Genomic DNA, 14,175 nt, shown 5'->3' with positions numbered 1-14,175 from the left:
GCCGATAATCCGTCAACCCCTGAACAGAAACCACTACTATTATCATTATTATTATTATTACTTGCCAAGTATGCGCACCTAATGCACAGATTTGACTGTTTTGTGAGTGTGTTGGTTTTTTAAATTATTATTATTTAGTTAGTCAGTAATTGCTCTCTATGTAATTTGACAGAAATAGCACCTAAGAACAACAAAGGACAACACACCTGGACACTTAAATATTTGCTAAGTAGTGTCATTCTGGCTGTTTGCTCTTATCTGATCATTGTGCACATAAACTTTTACCGTCTGCATCCTCGTTTTCTGCATAAACAGCGACCAGATGTCTATAGGGCTCCTATAAGCGCTGCTGCAGCACATACAGATTATAAATGCTCCCATCAGCATATGTGGTGAGTGACTCACTGTTTACCTCCAACTTCATGCCAAACGTGCATTTCCTAGAAATACAGTGGGAGGATTGTTCACATGGTCCAGTGGAAATAACAGCTGGAAAAAAAAAAAAAAAAAAAAAAAAAAACACTGGTGGAGCAATGCACACAGAGGGCGACACCTAGTGGCTGCTCCAGTGCCAGGGTTTTATAGTGCTGCTACTGATGGACGGTGGTGGGAGAAGAACTCAGGAGAGATGCTACTCAAGTTTAAGTAGTAATACCACATTATTGTACTTAACACGTTGCTTTAACACCCTTTTTGAAAACCTGCAATGATGAGCAGCTTTACAAGAAATAACCCCCAATTTGCAAGAAATTAGTAAGAAGTTACAAGAAATTTCCTAAAATAAAAAAAATACTGAAAAAATGACCTAAAAAGTGTTAAAATAAAATAAAATAAATAATAACAATAATAATTGTATTTTTTCTGTAACCTAATTTTAAAAATGTATTTGTAAATAAAGTTTTCTTGATATATTCCCCTTGGTTTTTGATCATTTTCAAATGATTCTCTCTTGCGCGCTTTTTTAATAGCAAATTTTCAGGTTATTTTTTTTTTTTTTAAAATATATTTTAAACCTTTTGTGCCAAACCAATTTGCTTTTGTTGCAGTGGTTAAAGTGGTGATCAGTGTTGGTCAAGTTACTTGGAAATAGTAATTAGTTACTGATTACTGCTCCAAGAAAGTAATCCCGTTACTTTACTGATTACTTATTTTCGAAAGTAATTAGTTACTTTCATAATTACTTAGTTACTTTTCAAAAACATGATGCACAACCTGAATACAACATAAAGCAATAGACCTCTCAGCCTAATTCTATTCCTTCTGCATATTCCATTAGATAAAACTGAATCAAATGAAACTGTCTTTTTTAACTTGTTTTATGAGTTTCAATCCTTTAACTATGATGCGTAATGCGAAACATAATGAAGAGACATTTTCAAAAATATTATTTTTTTAGTAGTTTTTAGGGTTCGTTGCCATATGGCAACACCGTACCATAATGGAAAGAATGAAAACATCAGAGTTTTGTTTAAAATTGTATGTAACATTTATTTTAAAACTCATGTTATAGTATAAATAATCCCAAGTAGCCTGAACAGGCGTCAAGTAAAGTGTTACCCATTTTACACTCTCTTACTGGTAATACCTGTCACTTCACTTTCATCCTCACTGTCCTCCCTCTCCTCACTGTCTCCATTGCCCTCACTGTCTCTGTCCTCACTGTCCCCACTGTCCTCATTCTCTGGCTCATAATCTTCATCCGTCTCACTGTCTTCATCACTCTCACTCTGTGTTTCCAGCAGCTCATTTTCCTCGTCACTGAATTCTTTGTCATCTTCACTATCATCTAGTGGGAGGGCTAGTTCAGCCTTTTTCCACGATGTACCATAAAAAAAATTTGCATTCATTCTGTAAATGGAAGAAAGATGTGTCAAATATCATCATATGCAATGTGGAAAGGACTCACAAAGTGCATTATTATAGTTTAGAGACTATAGAAGATCACTAATGTACACCAATGCAATTGCAAAGTAGGCCTATAACTAAATACAAAATGTTATCAACATGCCAGGCTAGCAATCCATAATGGTACGGTGTTGCCATATGGCACCATACACATTTTTAACATTTTCTATTATTTATTGATCAACTACAGTGCAAGAAACTACATGATAATGAACTTAACTAACCTATTGTTGAGTGTATATTTTTTTCCCGTTGAAAAACTTCAAAAAAACACTTTTTTTGTTGAATTTTTAGGCGTCAAATGGTGAGGCTCCTCCCGTCGATGACGTCTGCAGAAAAGGGTTTCAAAATGGCCTATAGAAAATAATGTGACAAATTTAAACACTGCTATTGGTCTACTAAGAACCCCACCTCTTTTTTAATGCATTGCATCATAACTTTGAATGTATTATCTGTGTGTAGAAGGCTTAAAATGTGGTTGTTGCCATGTGGCAACGCTGTACCATAGAGGGTTAAGTCTACTTTCACCTGTTTAGCAGGAGAAGGGCCCTCGGAGGTTCGCTCGGCGGAACCGGATGCGGTAGCCTCAGCGGGCACGTCAGTGCGGGATTCTCGGTCACTTTCACGTTCCCGTGCCGGCTTGCTCGGATTTGACGTGGAATTTTTCGCTGTAGATAAAAGTTTTCTTCCCACGCACAGTGTACAGCGGACGCTAATGTTTTTGTCACCTTTAACTGAGTCAAACTCAAAGTAACGTCGGTACTTCCAGGAATTAAATGCTGCACGGTCCTGCTCTTTCCCGCGCTCCATGTTGTCTTGTTGATCGGGCAGCGACAATCACTACACGTCTGTTGTTTACCACAGACGTCGCGCCGCTCATACGTCATTGTCACGAGACAGTCGGTGCGTACCCACCAAACGCGATTAAAAATGATCGCGCCTCAAAACAAAATCACGGTTTAGTAACGCAATAACGCAGCCTGCTTGCAGAAAAGTAACAGTAATCTAATTACTATTTTTGCAATTGTAATCCCTTACTTTACTCGTTACTTGAAAAGTAATTGGATTACAGTAACGCGTTACTTCTAACGCGTTACTGCCCATCAGTGGTGGTGATACCACAAAACTGATAACTGAAGTAGCGTTAACCCTTTGAAACTTGAGCATTTGGCTTAATTTCTTTCAAAAACCTGGAAATAGGACAATGAGCAACTTCACAAGAAATTAGCTAAAAATAAGCAAAAAAATTATAAAAAGTTAGGCTTACAAGAAACAAAATTAGCAAAAATGAAATAAAATAAAATAAAATAAAAATAAATAAAATGACCTGAAAAAAATAAATATAATAATAAATAATAATAAATAATAAATAATATTTTTATGTATCAAATGTATTACTCTAATAGTTATAAATATATGTTTTTTATTATTATATTTTTCTTTATTATTTTTCTTGTCACCTTCTACTAAAGTCTTGCAATTTGCAGCACATTTCATGCAGGATTTTCTTTTTCAGATGTTTTCAAACCTTTTCTTCACAAATTCAACACAAACATGCGGTGAGTAACTGATATATAAATGATCATTCTGCAGGTGAAATATTTCTTTAACATTAAAATGTAGAATACAAGTTTGACTACACACTAGTACACACACACACACAAACAAACAAACAAACCACAAACGAACACTCGTCAGTTCATATTTACTTTTCAAATTTATTTTTCAAATCTTTAGTATCTTATCTTTTAGTGTGTTGGTATAATCATACATTGGTTTGGTGCATACAGTAAGTCAGGACTGATAACAGGAGTGCATCAGTAGAATCAATAGACAAACTTGGGATTTGGTTTGAATAAAGCTTATACACACAGCGGGAGGAAACCTTTAGGAGCTGCTGGGGAACTTTTAGAAACGGCCCGACGAGCGTCGTCAGCCGGGGACTCTGGCAAAGGAGGTATTTCTCTCACACACAGATCTGTTGTATTGCTCTCCAACAAGGCACGTGAACAAGTTTGCGTCGACAAACAATACTAGAAGCTTTTTCTCCCCAAATGTTTCACATCATCAAACCCCACTTGGCTTGAATCGCTCATTTATAACACAAGCTGTACATCGAGATCTCCCTCCTGAAAAAAACAACATTCAGAACTGACATAATAACATCATATAAATCATACAAACTCAGAATCACTAGAAATCAACAGGGTCTTTGGCTAGTATATTTTAAGTGCAGAGGCACAGTCCTGCCTGGGCGCCGTGCTCCCGCCTCGCCACCCACAGCCATGCGGAGAAAAAGTTCTGTCATTGAGCAGCAAAAGAAGAGGAAAAAAACTTGGAAACATTTTGGAGCTCCTCTAAAAGGTTTTCAATGACACAACTTTTTCAGGATCAGTCTTTGGTCAAAGTTAGATGAAGATATTTACGATAGAGCAGGAGTACAGGAGGCCCTTAGCCTGAACTGGTGAAATATTTTACTGTTTTTTGGGTTTTTTTTGGTGTCGCGTGACAATTTAGGCGCTATTTCAGAAGTTTCCCACCCACAAAAATAGGCAAATTTCTGGATTATTTTTCCTGGCAATAAAGGAATAGTTTGACATTTTTGAAAATGCACAAATGTGCTTTCTTTTATCAATATAACTTTCATATCTGTCAGTCATATCCCGAAAGAAAACCCAGTTCTCCTGCAGACAGGCAGATCAGGGAGGAGGCGGGAGAAACAAAGCAGAGAGGAGAGGAGGAAAAACGGAGGAAATGTAGCCGACTGCGGAGATCGGAGCAGGTTACGTGGTTCTGAACACGCGAAGACCGCCGTACAGGCAGCTGGAACAAGATTCAGTCCGAGGATTTCTATCTGCACTTAACTCGACTCATTCTGGCATTGAGTGTCATGGTTTTCATACGTCAACATACAGCTCAACTCACGAATAAATTAGTCAAAGAGGAAGGCACAAGCACCTGGCGTCAAGGCAAATACCTGCATCTATCTTCTCACCTTTCTCTTGCCTTTTCTCACCCGCTTCTCACGTACTTTAACACCGCGTGCTGTTTATATTATGAATTGAATCCCTCGTGACAGGCGTCCTTCTCGTCCAAGCGCTGCACAAACAGATATATATTCAGTAGCACATCTAACTGTTTTCCGTCTGACACCGCCTGCGTTTCTGTGCCAACGCGTCACCATTTGACTGAAAAGTTGTTCGTCCTCGTCCCCTGAACTCCTCACAGCTATCCTACATACCGTCAGCCTTGTTCTACTCACCTTCACGCCTCAATGACAAGCTTTCCACCCGAGTTAAAGTCGCGTCAGCAACAGTCAAGCCTATAAGTCGAGCGGAGAAAGTAAACAGGGAAAAAAAAGAGGCAACGGGCAACAACTAACCCTGATTTTCATCAACAACAGTCCCCGTCTTCTCATTGTTGTCTCTTGTTCTGACTCTTCCCTCATTGTTTTCTTGGTCATGTTCCCAAAATAAAGCACAATAAACACGCATGGCGCAAGAAAAATGCGCCAAAATATTTGTTATTCCTTGGCCTCATATATAAAAATCAGAATATTCAAACAGCAACAGTATTAATCCCAAAAATATAATATATAAACATAAATATATCAATTAGTTTTGCTGGATTTTTATTTATTTTTTTTTTTTTTTTTAAATTGGAAGCACATGCCACCCGTGTAGCTGGCGTCTGATTGGCTTAGGCAGAGCGGGGTCTGCGGTCATGTGATTGGACGATGGGAGAGGGCAGGAGTACGTGGGTGCGTGAGTGTGGTCAGGGTGGCCATCATCTGGAGTTTAATCTGGGAGCCGTCTGGAGGAAAAAAAAAAAAAACATCACGTCATGTCAGAGGTCAACAGACTGACGTCTTTATATTGAAATATTAACTCTCTGAAACCTGAGCGATTTGGCTTGATTTCTTTCAAAAAACATGGAAAGAAGGCAATGAGCAACTAGAAAATTAGAGTTCAAAATTATAAAACAATTTCCTGAAATTTGCAACTACAAAAAATAAATCTTAAAACTTAAACATGTTCTTATAAATATAGATTTTTTGGACATTTTTCCTTAGTTATTTGATGATTTTCCATTAATTTTCTCCCTCTCTCTTTATTTAAGGCAATTTTCAGACCATTTCTTTATCACCTTTTACTGATTTTTTGCAGTTTGCCAGACATTTCACGCCAAGTTGCTGTTTTCATTTATTTTCCCTGTGTTTTTAAAAAGAAATCATACGTTTCACACTTTGAACAGTGTCTGAACGCAGCACAAGGTTTCACTGGGTTAACCAGACAGCTCAGTGCAACACTCCCAACAAACAGCGAGTTAATGATTTTAATTGTTTTTATCACAAGTCTAACTCAAGAAATATTTCCAGTTTGGTGTGGATGATCTTCACAGCATTCAAACCTTTAAAACCAAACAAAAACGTCCTTGCTAAAACTGCTAAAAACACCAAACAACAAAACTGTCAAATTTAAAGATATTAAAGCTGCATTAATTACATATTTTGACTACTCAGACGCAGTGCAGCTAGCTGTGATCACAGCGTTACGGCCTTTGTACGTGTGCAAGTCAACCAGAACTCAGTTTCGTTGAACCTCCGTGAACACCGATGTGATTGTAAAACTCCTCCTTACCATTTTTAGTCCAGAATTTGCTTCGAGAACGTTGAACGTGCCACAGAAAGTTAGCAATAAAACAAAGTGTGGGGCGGCTGCGGCTCAGGAGGTGGAGCGGGTTGTTCTAATCAAAAGATCGGCGGTTTGATCCCCGGCAGGTTGCACGTCGAAGTAAAACACTGAACCCCAAATTGCTCCTGATGGCTGTTCCATCCGTGTGTGGATGCAAAGTATTTTACCGATATAAAGACAATCCGAACGTAAAACAATGCTGTCTCTGAAGTGGAAAGACACAAATATTTTATCGTATGATATTTGGCTTCTGTGTTCACTATGCAGGAAGCAGCATGGCGCCTACTTCCTGTTCAAAAACTCTCGCCCTTACGGCAAAATGGGGCATTAAAACAGCTTTTAAGAACATTTTAGGTGAGAAAAGAGCAGTGCAGCAACATAATCTTGATTTATATTCCATAACATTTGATTTTGATGGTATTTTGGTCTGAATCTGAGAGACAGCGAGAGCGGCGGGTGTGTCTCTTGATGGGCTGTATACTATTTGAGTCCATGGTGGCGGCAGCATGGTTTCCAAAATTCAGTACAGCCTGTAGTTCAAGCAACAGCTCCAACAGCCAGAAAACCTCCTCCAAATGATGTACTTTACGTCATTTGGAGGAAGTATCAAGGCAAGTTCATCTACACATCTTACAGACATTGTTTTGATACAAAGCTGGTTGAAAATTGGCGAAATATTCCTTTAAGCTTAGCAGCGGCTGGCACCTTGTGTAGCAGCCTCGGCCACCGGTGTGTGATTATACGAATGTGACATGAAATCTAACCGTTTTTGACCCTTTGAAACCTGAGCACATTGTGTGGATTTCTTACATAAACACGGGAATAAAAATTTGCAAGAAATTAAGAAAAAGAACAAGAACATTACCTTGAAATTAGCACAAAAAAGAAAAAAGGAAATGACCTGAAAAAGTGATTTAAAATACGCTTTAATAATTCTGTAACATAATCTAAAATTTGCAATTAAAAATATACTTATGAATACAGTTTCTATACATTTTTCCCACTTCTTAAAAAAATAAATTTTCGAAATCTACTAATTTCTTGTAATTTGTGGAACATTTCTTATCAAGTTGTTCGCTGCCTTTTTTTCTCAGGTTTTTGAAAGAAATCGCACCAATTTGGTGAGGGTTCAAAGCGTTAAATATGTGTCAAAGGCATCTGAAAGCAGCACAAGAATAATGATCCCGATCCAGGTTTTAAAGGGTTAAATGTAAAAACTGCCATCTGAGACTGAGGAAGAAATCAGCGGACTCACCACAGACAGGTGTCCGTTCTTAGCCTTGGCCACCAGCAGTTCTGATCCGGGCGTGAAGTCGATGATGCCCTCTTTCCCCTGACCCACTGTAAACTTTATACTGCGGGAGGAACAGACGACGGTCAGACAGGTCGTCACGCTTTTTATCAGCTGCACGTGCTCGAGTACGAGTCTTTAAGGCGATTATACAGCTGTTATCATTACGTAACGACAGACACGGTTTTTAATCGACGTGTGCGGGTTAGTCTCACCTGCCCTGGTTGATGTTGATGGTGTTTATTTTGTCGGCACAGATCGCAATCTTGGTCAGGGTTTCGATCACGTGGTCGCTCTGCAGAACCACATCTCCCTGTGAAGAAACGTAAAGTACACACACGGTGAAATGTCACGGTAAAAAATCTCACAAAGCTACAGGAGATGGACTTCACTGATGATGTGTCATTTATGTCTTCAGCTGCACCTTCTGTTTGTTGTCGTCACTGGGCACGTGCAGAACAAACAAGCCGTCGCTGAGAGAGCTGACTGAGATTCCTGCAGTGAAAAGACAGTTTCAATGAGTGCCCAAACTCAGGGTTCACACGCGTTTTCCTGGGAAAGATTTCAAAATTTTTCCATGACTTTTCAAGGACCTATAATAACACTTGCCGAGCATTTTTTAAGACTCACACTCTATACAAACATATGTTGTAATTTCAGCTAGTTAGTATACATGAAATCAGAGATGAAGAAAAGAGAGAAACATTATGTTACATGATGTTACAATACGAGACATTACGATACGAGACATTACAATACGTGGCGTTATGATATGTGACGTTACGATACGAGATGTTACGATACGAGACGTTACGATACGTGACGTTACGATACGTGACGTTACGATACGAGATGTTACGATACGAGATGTTACGCGACATTACGTGAAGTGAGATACATGACGTTACGAGACGTTACAAGACGTTACGAGGCCTCACAAGACGTTTGCGTAATATTACGTGACGTTACACAAGGTCTCCTAACGTCACGTAACGCCAGTTACAAGTCTATTTTTCATCTGTAGTATTCAACATTTCGTGGAAGGTTATCCACAGAAGATTACTGTAACAGTTTCATTACACTGCAAAATTCCATGAGTTTTCCAAAACTTTCAATGATTTTTCAAAATTTCCATGACTTTTTCCAGACCTGGGAAACATGATTGTTAAATACCCCGTACACTCTCCACATTAAAAAAAACAACCCTCTTCACAGATGGTAACTGGTTTTGACCTCTGACCTTTCAGAGCTGCGTAGTCGATGCGCTGCTTGAGTTTGCCCTCCTCCACGATGACGGCGCTGTTGGCGGTGAGCAGCAGCTGGCGGGGCCGAGCCTTGTAGCCTTTCCTGTCGTACTTGGTGACTGGCACTGCATACTGGGAACACGAAGATGACGGTCAGAACAGTCGAACACACATGTAGACGGCTTTTAAATCGCCGTTTGCGTTGTAACTTTGCTCGACCAACCTTCATCTTCTCGTTGCCCAGAGCCTGAACCACTTTGGGGTTAATGTCCTCACCATCTGAACAAGAGGAAACATGCTGCTAAAACCTCGGACATAATAAGAAGCCGGTACAGTTTTCACAACTCATTTGTTGCAGTAGGAACAAACAAAAGTCTTACTGAGTCTTGTGCTGACGAACAGTTTGGGCACGCTCTGAGGGTAGTTGTCTTTCTTGTCCTTGAAGAGCTCACTGGCGATCATCTTCTGCTCCATCTGTTCGGACACATTCGATGTCAGTGAGGCGAAGAAAAGAAGCAGCAGTGACACAGTCAGGCACAAAGAGTGTGTGTTGAGTGCTGGCTGGACGATAATCACCTGGTGTTTCCACTCAGGACTGATCTTCTTGCAGTAGCTCCACACCATGTTCTGCATGCACAGCTTACGCAGATGCTCCGACGCCTGCAGACAAAGACAGAAAGTTTTCGCAATCGCTCTGATGGAAGAAAATCTCTTTTGAGTAGTGCCATATATACAGTACGGGAGTCATAGCAAGTATACACCTTAACATGTACAGTATTTTCATTCACATGTATAATATTTTAAAAAAGTATAACAGAAAAAATAAGAATCTCTCTACATAAAGACTGATACTACTGTATCACATGTGGATCCGATTTCATTTTAAGCAGCATAAAGTGTCAACAATTAACAGTTAAAAAATTATGTATTTTGTTATTGTGTGCTTATTTTAGTTGCACATTTTAGTATCTGCATCTTTTAGCTGTAGCTTTTAACCACAAAGCATGCCAGGAGAGTTTATTAACACTGATACCGTCATTTTATAACACAAGTTGCTGACTTGATGTCATAAAATGTATAAACATGGCGGGAAAATGTCAATTTTTGGTCAAAAAATCCATAAAAATACAATATATAAAAAAAATAAAGTAATACATAAAAATATAAATAAACTGGAAACACCTCTTTGCATTAAAATGCAACACATTTTTTGTGTCTTCAATGTTGTTCCCACTTTACGACCTCAAAGCACATGAACACAACGAAGTCGGAAGAACGACTTTCCAACTCGGATACTTCGACCTTCCGACATCACGTGACTGCAGCTTAACTTTCAATGTCTTGATTTTTTTTCTCTTCAAATTCAAGAACTTTCAAGGACCCCTGGAGCTGTATTCTCACCTCGGTGAGAGCGGCTGGAGGTGTCGGCCAGCTCTTGTCCAGGACGTTTTTGGGCAGATTCCTGCGCAGCTTCATGAGGAAAGAGTAGCGCACATAATCCAGGAAGTACTCATTCTCTGGACAGCGCTCTCTGTGGCGGTAGATGAAGCCTTTGATGAACCTGAGGACGAGGTTTTAAAAATTAAAAAAAAAAAAAAAAAAAATTAAGTGTTCACCAATTTAACGTTAATTTTAAAACTACGTTTGCAAACATTTGTTTTACGAGTTTTCTGATTTAAATGACAATTGTTTGTTTTGAGTGCTCTTATTGTGCATTTTTTCTAGACTTTGACACATAAGTATAATTAAAAAATTGTTTATTAATATACATATATATTTGTTAATATAACAGGTGTGTGTCTTTTTATTTTATTTTTGGAGTATGCACTTTTTGTCCTTTATTGGAATTTGATCTGTTTTTTGGGGCGTCTTTATTGGAGATTACTTCTGTTCTAATCTTAATTTAATACAACTTTGAACGCAGGTGATTTAGAGTAATGATGGATTTAAATATAAAGTATTTTGATATAAATAATCTTAATATAATGTTTTATTAAATGAGATATGCTTGATATTTTATATTATGGCCTTCACTGTTTTTCTTTCCCTTTGCACCATTTCTATGTATTTTCTATGTAATTTCTTTAATTGTTAATTGTTTTACCACCTTAAGTGTTTCAGATGGTTAAGCACACCTGCAACCACAGAGCTCGTCAGCTTACTGGTGTGTATTATGTTTAAGTATCGGTGTGGTTTCATCTTTTTAAACATTTGACCTGACAAAAATCCAAGCAGGATCGAAACGCTGTCTTAAATAAACTTGTGTGGCGTAAAGTGAGCGTGCAGGCGAGCTGCATTCATCACACAGTGAGAGCATTGTGCCACCTGCTGGTGTGTCTCTGTATGGTCTGTACCTGCGGATGGTATCGGCCGCCTGTCGCCTGCGCTGGGCTCTCCTCCTCGCCAGGATCCCTCTCCACCACGCCTGGATGGCAATAGCTGCCAAACATAATCACAAACAAATAAACAAATGCATTTCAAGTGTCCGAGGAGTAGTTGAACAAACTCTAAAATGACGTTAGAGGGAGAAAATGCTAAATGTTCCCACTGAAGAGACACATAAGTACACACACACCTGAGGTTCTGAATTTTTGGTATTTGGACTTCTGGCTGTAGCCTCTCCATCCCGCCTGCAGCTTTGTGGCTGTGGGGGAGACAAAAAAAAAAAAAAAAAAAAGGCAAATGTTTTTAATTTGTAGTTTATAAGAACAAACAGATTATTGCAAGTTAGATTAAATACTTTTTTAAAGCCGGCTGGGATGAATTTTAAGAACAATTTTACAATGATCAAAGTTGAAGAATAAAAAAAACATGAACCAACATTTTTTTAGTGTAAGGTTAAGAATGACTTTGACCGATTATTTATTGTTACGTAAAATATTACGGTCCAGTAAAAAGTAAGATCTGGTTAGAACTGGGAAATAACTGGCGTTTCTAAAGGTTTTCTTGGCAATTTTTGGTTTGCATGTGGAATTCCACTGTCTAATTTTAAATCGTGAAGAGATTAAGAGCTTAAAGATTTGGTAAATTATTTTTTTTAAAAAATTAGATGTTTTTCCAAATTTTATAATGTTCTTAACTTTTGGAAAATCTGAATTGGGGAAATCTAATCTGTCTGTCTTGATTTATGTCTTCATTTTGTACTTTTTTGGACAGAAATAATAATAAAATAATTAATTAAATAAAATAAATTAGATATTACCGTTTATTATAAAAATGTGGAACGCAAGGTCAGAAAAAAATGTAATTTTTTTTTTAATCCTAAAGTTTGCATTTCTGAGCTTTTTCATGACTTCTTAAAGACCGACTGAGGACATTTTAATACTAATAAAGGCATTACTTTTTAAATAATGAACTCAATACCTTTTAAGACTTTTAAGGATTCCTGGGAATCCTGAATAAAAATAATCTGCACAAATGACTCGTTGTGTGTCAAAGGCTCTCACCGAGACTGTGTTTCCTGGTCTCTAGTGCATCCTCGGTGGCAAACAACGTCTTTGGGAAACGGATGAAGATTTTGGATCTGAACGGTTGAGATTAAAGTGAAACATATTAAAAATAAATGCATTTTAATGTGCAGTTTGTCGTCAATAATGAAGTATCTGTTTGTGTGTTCCTGACCTGCCCAGTTTGTACTCCTCAGGCTTGTATCCCAGGTGTTTGACCAGTGTGGCCACTCCGTCAGACAGTTTCCCCTGCCAGTTAGGCCACGTGTCTGGACACAGAGACTTGTACCTACATACACACACACACACACACACACACAAAATAAATACTAGAATAGTGGTTCAGACATAGAGCCTAAAGATTAGACAGCTCATCTAAGGTTAAATCCCCACATGACTACAGCTCAGTGATCCGCCTGTGAAAGTGGCAACACTGATTTGTTTTTGTGTTTTTTTTTTTTTAGATTTAAAGTGACACTCCTTATTGTGTTGGTTTGGGATGAGTGTTGCTTTTGACAGGACAGGAGATGGGACACACTCTGAGTCTGAAAATTATAGCCCAAAAATATGCAAAAAAAAAAAAAAGAGAAAAAAATAGTAAAAAGGTGCTAAAAAAATTACCTGAAAATAAGTGAAAAACAAAAAAAAAAGAAAATAATCTTAAAAACTGTGCTGAAAATTAAACAATATGTATTTATTTTATCTATTTTATTCGATTTTTTTCTTTAATATTATTTTAAATATAAAAATATAATAATAATAAATGTGTATTTTTTTTTCTGGACATTTTTTAAATTTCTAATCATTTTTGTATTCCATTTCAGAAAATAGATGTCTCTAAATCTTAAAGACTTCACACTTAACACTAAAAACACTTAAATCCTTTCCTGATGTCACCTCACATTGTGTCTTTTTGCCTACAGCTGGGTTATTTTTATTCATTTATTCATTTATTGGACATTTTAACTGAACTCAGAAGTCATACTGGTTGTTGAATACATGAAGGACATAAATACATGACTGTTTTCTTTTACAGCGCTCTAATGTGATGGTGCCTTACTGGTAAATAAAAAAAAGAGAGTGGCTGATCACCTCTGGAGGAAGACCTCGTAGCGGCGTCTGTAAGCAAAGCCGGCTCTCCTCACCCTCAGATTCTCCATCAGCCCCAGATATTTGACCTGGTGACGGATCAACACCTCGTCAAAGCGACCTGAGTCAGGAGGAGAGAGGAGGAGAGAGGAGGCAGAAAGCGTGGGAGAGGAGGAGCAGGGTCAGATCAGTTGGAGAAAAATGTAAAGTCTGTTGGACAAAATGAACCAGAGAAAACCAGTAAATGCTAAACGACAGCAGTAGGAGTGACGAAGGACAGAGAAACAGTGTGAAAGGAACAAAAGGCCGACTGTGGAGAGGAACAAAGGCCGGCCCGATATACTGACGACCACACGGAGAGTTACACTGCGGCCGCTCACGCAGCTGAAAACAAACTGTTTGGGTTGGAATTAGTGAAAGCAAAGGATTAACATGATGTTTCTGGGAAAATATTAGCTCTGTGAAGCTGCTAAGCTGCTTCCACTGTGTGTTTACAAGAAACTCTT

General features: G+C 38.2%; 1 protein-coding gene across 1 annotated transcript in view; it reads right to left on the bottom strand.

Moving 5' to 3' along the window:
* Positions 1-3,603: 3,603 nt before the first annotated feature.
* The window catches only part of LOC121942779 (unconventional myosin-Ic-like), a 77,224-nt gene continuing 66,652 nt past the window's right edge, over positions 3,604-14,175 (bottom strand). The window contains 14 exon segments of the mRNA XM_042486028.1: positions 3,604-5,718; positions 7,855-7,954; positions 8,106-8,203; positions 8,315-8,385; positions 9,131-9,266; positions 9,358-9,413; positions 9,515-9,608; positions 9,711-9,794; positions 10,536-10,695; positions 11,489-11,573; positions 11,710-11,778; positions 12,581-12,657; positions 12,756-12,869; positions 13,673-13,790. Coding sequence (XP_042341962.1) covers positions 5,692-5,718; positions 7,855-7,954; positions 8,106-8,203; positions 8,315-8,385; positions 9,131-9,266; positions 9,358-9,413; positions 9,515-9,608; positions 9,711-9,794; positions 10,536-10,695; positions 11,489-11,573; positions 11,710-11,778; positions 12,581-12,657; positions 12,756-12,869; positions 13,673-13,790 — 1,289 coding nt within the window. The 3' untranslated portion in view covers positions 3,604-5,691.

Source organism: Plectropomus leopardus, chromosome 5 (assembly GCF_008729295.1).
Source record: "Plectropomus leopardus isolate mb chromosome 5, YSFRI_Pleo_2.0, whole genome shotgun sequence".
Taxonomy (NCBI): domain Eukaryota; kingdom Metazoa; phylum Chordata; class Actinopteri; order Perciformes; family Serranidae; genus Plectropomus; species Plectropomus leopardus.
This window is presented reverse-complemented; position numbering and strand designations above follow the sequence as displayed.